Here is a 7,162-nt window from a genome sequence, read left to right as displayed (position 1 = left end):
TAATTAAATATTCTTAACTTAGCATAAAACTTTACCCAAGACTCACTCTTTAGACATCAATCTTCTCTACTGGTTTTAGCATGATTCAGTTTGCTTTATTATCAAATTTTCTGATTACAGGAGCTATATGACCTGAGGGGTATACTTATAAATTTCTGTAAACTCTAGTCTGTTCCTAGTAACATACAGTTAAAGAATGGAGAAAAGCTACAGAAATTCCTCAAGTACTTAATCTCTGTTTAACCAACCACCTTATCTTTTTATGAGTTGCAAAACAGGATTTTTTTTTTTGCTTTTTTTTTTCTTTCCCCAAATATTCTCTGGTAGTGAAACTACTGAGAAATGAAATTGCCCATGGAGGGAGGAAAATCCAACAAACTGATTCATCTAGATTGCTGTCTCTGTATAAAGAAACCAAAACGCTGAAACTCATTTTTTAAGTCGCTTTTTCAAGTAAAAGCTGATAAGTGGCGTTAACTCAGTTTCATTTTTGAGATCAGAAGGTCTCTAACCTCGGTTGCAAGGATGCCGCTCTTATCAGAAGTTTCAAGGGCCATGAAGTAGAAATGAGGGAATTTGAAAGTATCATTTTGGACAAAATCCCTGCCACTTAGAGGATCAAATCATTATAAATGAACATAGGCAATGTCTGAATTTTTTTAAGTCTTATTGAAAGGTGCTAAGTTTTAAAATAAGGCAGAAAAAAATAAAATAAAATAAGGCAGAGAGGTTGGATATTCAATTTTTAAGCTGAAAGAGAAAAGTGATGCTCAAACACACAAAGCCTGCAGGGTTTGCAAACTCAATGCCTTTGGGGCTGGAAGGAAATGAAAAAAGGCATGGATGCCACCCTGGAGTATATTCCATTAAAAATGGATAGCTGGGCATGAACTTATATATACTACCAAGTGTAAAATAGATAGCTAGTGTGAAGCAACTGCATAGCACAGGGAGATCAGCTCGGTGCTTTGTGACCACCTAGAGGGGTGGGATAGGGAGGGTGGGAGGGAGACGCAAGAGGGAGGCAATATGGGGATATATGTATATGTATAGCTGATTCACTTTGTTATACAGTAGAAACTAACACACCATTGTAAAGCAATTATACTCCAATAAAGATGTAAAAAAAAAAAAAAATGGATAGCTGCCACTCAGTTTAAGCCAACTGCACTTCCATGAAGGAACGTGGGCCCAATGTTGAAAATCTTCTGACTTTTCAATCAGATCGGTATGCAGAAACTTTCAAGTTTTAAATACTAAATGTTTTATTATAAAAATTTTATGGAAAAAAAAAATCCTGGTTAGGAACAGGGGGATCAAAAAATATATTTCTATAAGCCACAGGTAGGCAGGCAGCTTGTGACATGTGGACAAATCTTCCAAGTCCCAGTCTAGTTCTCATCTCATACTATTATACGTGGTATATATAACTTAAAACGCTTAGCATTCCCTAGGAGAGTCAGCGTTAGAAATATTAGCCACTCCGGGAAATAGACTTTGGACCTAGAAATGGTGTTTGGAGTATTAATGGGAAAAGTGGGAAGAAAAGACATGGTGGGACTATACACACATCAGAAAGAAAACTAATACCTCCATTATCTTCTGTTGGGACTTACAAAGTTAAATGTTAGAATTCTTTTTATACCTACAACTTAAATGCTAGAATGGGCTGAGTTACAATGCAGCAGGGAAAACTGATCATTGGTTTCAGTGTGATTTCTGGATCCTGTTTGTAGGCATTAAGCTCTTTGGAAAATACCATCATATCTCTGAAAAAAACTCAAGAAAAGCAACAAAGAAAATAACAATCACAAAGCACACCGACAACCAGGATTAAACATGCCAAATAGAAGAAGTGTTTTCTTTGGAAATGATGTGCTAGAATCAGTAGTCACGAAGGTTCAGTCAATAAAAATCAAAGTGAAATTTAACTGGCTCTAGTCAAGTATCACTTTAAAAGTAAGTCAGCTTGACCAGTTCACTCTGAAAAAGAACAATGCTCCTTTTGTCACTTGCGATCCAGACAAAATAAATATCTGATTTATCTGAGCAACATTTGTTAAAAAAATACAAAAGATCTATCATTTTTATATAACCTTAAAACTCTACCCAAACTGATATGTTCAGGTTTACCTAAACATACACACATATATATTTTTAAAATTCCAGAAGCCGAGACACAAGCCCATAGGGGTGTGTGACCATCATGGGCTAAAAATTTAACTCTGGCAGTTGCAGGACTCTCCGGGTCTCTGACCTACGCTTAAAGCTGTCAGCTTTTAACACCCGTCCCATGAGGAAATCTTTGCCTTCTGCTCAAAATGGTTGAACAAAACTCACCACTGAACTAACAAGAGATACGTTAACAGGACACTTGGCACAAAAGGACTAAGAGAAAGTGGGTCTTATAGAGTCTCTCAGGCTGTCAGTCATCTAGACACAAGTGAGTCAGCATCCACGGTGTTCAGAAGGTAGAGTTCAGGCTGAACTGTCAATCCCAGACGTAGGTACTGAGGACAAAAAGATGGAAAAGGGTTAGACTGATTTGCAAGTATTTAAATATTGAATTTGGCATTTAAGTACCTATAATCAGCATGTCAATGTAGGTCTTTTTTCAGTTCTGCTATATAGACTTTCATTTCAGAAAAGAAATGGCTTACAGATACATGAATGGTTTCTTGTATATAAAATAACTGCTAGGAGCCGAAACAGTTAAAGATTGAGATAGTACCGAATGCCCTCAGGACAATTTGCACTTTGACTATTCTTGCGACACACTCTGCCTCAGGATGATTGTTTCTGATCAGGATATTAAGAGCAAACGCACTGCGAGCTTTTGTACTTTAATACCAAGTGTGTTAGAAATAAAATTTCAGGGAATTTTCTGGCTTCCCAGTGGTTAGGACTCCAGGCTTTTACTGCTGAGAGCGCAGAGGTTCAACCCCTGGTCGGGGAACTGAGATCCCACAAGCTGCCCAGCACGGCCAAAAAAAAAAGAAATCAAATTGCAAATAATCTAAATCCTGACCCTATTATCTGGGTCCTATTATCCTTTGGCACCTGAGCAAAGCCAAGCCTTTCGTTAAAAAAAACAAAATGTCATGTACTAAGAGAAGAGATGAGCTACGTACGGGTCCCAAACGTTTATCAGGCTGAATTAGAATCACTTCGGCTGCTTTTAAAACACGTTGTCAGACCCACCCCCGGAGACCTGAATCCAGATGGTTTGTGTTGGCATCTGTGAAGTTGTATCTTACTTTTTCTCTCCTCCAAATTCACCATGGGGCAATCACTGAGTCTCCTTTTAGCCCTACTGTTATTACTTGGGGTGTTAGGAATGTTGTTGCCCCTTGTCAACAACAAACTCTTTTTGGCCTATCAGTTGCCTCACCTGCATAGAGGCTGATCCTTTTGTTATAAGAATTAAATTAAATCATGAGTGCTCAGGATGCCGAATGCACACTATAAATTCATAGAAAGAAAATGTTTCTACTATGTAGTGGAAAAGGAACTGGAGTTGGGGTCAGGCTCCAACTCTGCCCCTTCCTATGACCTTGAGCAAGTCATGTATCTTTCTGGAGCCTTATCCTACTTATTTGTAAAATGGGAATAAACGCTACATTTGAAAATGTCAAGTACGTTAATAAGCTATCTCATGTTAGTCTTTAGTAATTGCTGTGCCACACAGCATGCGGGATCTTAGTTCCCCAACCAGGGATCGAACCTGCGCCCCCTGCAGTGGAAGTGTGGAGTCCTAACCACTGGACCACCAGGGAAGTTCCAGTCTTCAATAATTTTTTTAACACATTACAAACTGCCCTGTATACCTCACAAGCTTGTGATGACTGTGTGAAGATGAAACCAAATGGAGCCCAAGATAAAACTATTCTCAACTAGTGGGCTAGGAAATTACTGAGTCACACTGGCCTTAGGGCGGAACAACGGGACTTCAGCTTGCTTACTCACTTTAAGGTCTTATGACTCAAGCTTTAGTAACCAAGAGCGATTGTCAGATACACTGACAATTCACTGCAGTCTTTTCTCAAGTGAGCTAAGGTGGTGGGCTTCTTCATTATGTAGAAAGCAAGGGTTGCATTTTTAGTCCCATGACCTCCAGGGTGCATCACTTAGATGACTTAGCAGAGAGCACTCCTTCATTGGAGAAGTCTGACATATTGCTCGGAGGCACTAAGAAACGGGGTAAATTGCTACAGGAATTGGCTAAACCTTTCAAGGGCAGAGGGGTATGCAAATGAATAAACTATGAGTCCTTAGTTATTGCTGGGGTAGGATCATAGAAGGCCCTGCCCATTTTCCACACCTACCTGAAAAAGCATTCAGGTACTTTTTAAAATTTAGCACAGGCCAAACAAAATTAGCCTACCAGTTGGCAGCTTTTGATCTAAACCATATTCTAGCACGCATCAGAGGATCAAGCAAAGTATCTTTGATATGTTGCTGTCCTTGGAGCTGCTAAACACCAAAGCTTGGTGTCTTAACTGCGCATGAAGTGTATACTATATATTATATAGCATGACTGGTAATGATGATGTGGGCTCTGGAACTAAGCTACTCAAGTTCAAATGCCAATTGCCCACTTTTTAGTGATGTATTATTTTACTTTTTGGTCCTTCAGTTGCCTTATCTATATAGAGGCTGATCCTCTTGTTATAAGAATTACATGAGATCATATGAGTGCAAAGACCCCGGCTAACACATAGCAGTGTGTTAGTCATTTTTAACATTCAAAAGCCAAGGTGCCAAGAGAAGGTGACACATTCGGATGCATTGGTCCTATCCAAGGAAGGAACAGAAAGCACTCCAGAGGGCAGAGCTAAAGGAAATATCTCAGATCAGGATCTTCAAATTGTTATGCATCCGATTTTAGTTCTGAAATTAAATCCAAAGTAAGGAGTTCCCTGGTGGCCTAGTGGTTAGGATTCTGGGCTTTCACTGCCATGGGCCCGAGTGGAACTGAGACCCCGTAAGCCACGCAGCAAGGCAAAAAAAAAAAAAAGATTCAAACAAAAACAAAATTAGAAGGGAGAGCTAAATGAGGAAGGACAACATGGAGAACAAAATTGCCAGGTAACTTCTATGGTGTTACTTACAGTATTCAGCTCCTGTAAGACAAACAGGGAAAGCTTGCAACAGAGAAAGGGAAAATGAAGTTCTAGTGACATTCTTGAAACAAATTAAGTGCTGACGTAGATTTTCCTGCCATGTGTTTGGTGACAAGGCTAGTAGTTTACTGTGTCTGAGCTCTGTCTTTGTTTTTATTAAACGGTGCCAATATTTCCATTTACATCAGGTCTGCCAAAATGCTTTCATTTTTAACCTAAACAATTTTGGTTTCTCTTTTCAAATACTCATACTTTTCAAATACTCATACTTTTTTTCTGGTAGCATATACAGAATATAAAAGACCTCAATGGTGAAACAAGACTACAGATAGAAAAATGTTCCGCTTAGAGCAGAAAAAGGCCAGATGACAATGTTTTTTCAACTTTAAATATGGTAATGATGTAACCTTTAGCAATGGCAAAACTATCTGACTAAATGGGTAATAGAAATTAGTGTTTGGTGTCTGCAATTCTTCAAGTCTTCTGGGAACTAAACCTACATTGAGCCTTGAACGACATGAATTTGAACTGCGTGAGTCCACTCATACGTGGATTTTTTTTCCCAATGGTAAATACTACATGACCCCAGGCAGGTTGAATCTGAGAACGTGGAACCACAGATTCGGAGGAACACTGGACATGAAGGTCCGACTATAAACATGAAAGCCCAACTATAAATTTTACACAGATTTTTTTATTCCATGGAGGGTCAGTGCCCCAACCCCGGGTTGTCCAGAGATCAACTGTATTTCTCTCTCTCTTCTAAAGAGAGAAATCACTAACAGTGTGAGTTTAGTATGTCATTCCAGGTGGTAGTTGATGTTTCAGTATTTCAAAGTGGTTGACGCCCCATTAATAAAGTATTTTCAAAGTTAAAAAAATACCCAGGAAACCAAATTGGAAAAAGGAAAAAAAACTTTTTAATTACAAACCAAGTTTACATATTGTTGAATGATCACTAAAAACTTGCTGCAATCACTCCTAAAACCACTAGCAGGACCTCACAGGAGCCAAACTGCAGCTCTTTCCCATCCCTGTTAATTCCCAGTATGCTGTAGCAGCACAATTATTTCATGCCACATTTATGGAGAACAAGGACCAGTTTACATAAAATACAATTGTATATCCTTAAACATTCCACACAAACATACTGCACATGCTGGCACTGGAAGACTTCAGTCCTAAACATTGTTTATTGTACCCAAAGTACTGGCTGACTAGAAAGTACACTTTCTATCTGAAAGGATCAAATGGAATACAGTATAGGAGTGTTTTTAACACTGAATACTACTACACACACACTGATATAAAATGCCATTTAACTGGGAAGAAATTTTCCGTCATTGCAAGTCATATATATAACTTTTCAAAGAAAACTAGCAGCTTTTACCTGGGCTTCTAAATATTTGTGAATCTGAGACTGGACTCACCCAGACTGGGGGCAAAGGTAAATGTTACTGTAGTGTCCTTACAAAGAATTTTGTCAATGTGGCCCTCACCTACAGCAGCCAGACGAGAGCTTAAGATGTCAGTCCCCGATATCTTCAGTATGGTCTTATGTCAATTTGGGGAATGATGGTAGGGGAGAGGGAGGGATATGAGGAGGGACAGTTAGGGAAATTTGTCTCTCATGATCCTGTGCTGTATCACTGGAGGGGCTGAGATAAAGGTAAGGTCAGTGAAACATAGTAGCTTACCCTTAATGCCATATAAAAGACAGTCCATTCAGTCTACGCTTTTAACTGTGTACAAAGTATCGGCAATAATGCCTTTAGGGGCTCAGGTGAACAGAGAACATCAATCAACAAGGACTCCAGAAGGAAAACACCAAAAATGAAAAGTCCTTCAATGCCATTCCCATTACTGTTCTCTCCAAGTCAGTGGCTATAAAAGACTTGATTATTTATCTCCATCAGACAAATGTGATTTGGTTTGAGATAATCACATAGTCTCAGGCTCCACATGTAAAAATGTCAGAAGTGGCTGAAGAGCAGCAGCTGCATGCTGAAGGGACCCATCTCCTCTGATTCCAGAGCTCC

At 39.2% G+C, this 7,162-nt stretch overlaps 1 protein-coding gene across 2 annotated transcripts in view; it reads right to left on the bottom strand.

The window, feature by feature from the left end:
* Positions 1–266: 266 nt before the first annotated feature.
* Positions 267–7,162, bottom strand: part of SLC11A2 (solute carrier family 11 member 2) — a 36,903-nt gene continuing 30,007 nt past the window's right edge. The window contains exon 17 of one of the 2 annotated variants that reach the window (XM_032646213.1): positions 267–2,510. In XM_032646213.1, coding sequence (XP_032502104.1) covers positions 2,430–2,510 — 81 coding nt within the window. In that variant the 3' untranslated portion in view covers positions 267–2,429. The remainder of the gene's footprint in view (positions 2,511–7,162) is intronic. The other variant, XM_032646212.1, reaches the window with a different exon arrangement.

This window comes from Phocoena sinus, chromosome 10 (genome assembly GCF_008692025.1).
Source record: "Phocoena sinus isolate mPhoSin1 chromosome 10, mPhoSin1.pri, whole genome shotgun sequence".
Classification (NCBI taxonomy): domain Eukaryota; kingdom Metazoa; phylum Chordata; class Mammalia; order Artiodactyla; family Phocoenidae; genus Phocoena; species Phocoena sinus.
The sequence above is the reverse complement of the archived record's forward strand: the minus strand, read 5'-3'. Positions and strand labels throughout refer to the sequence as shown.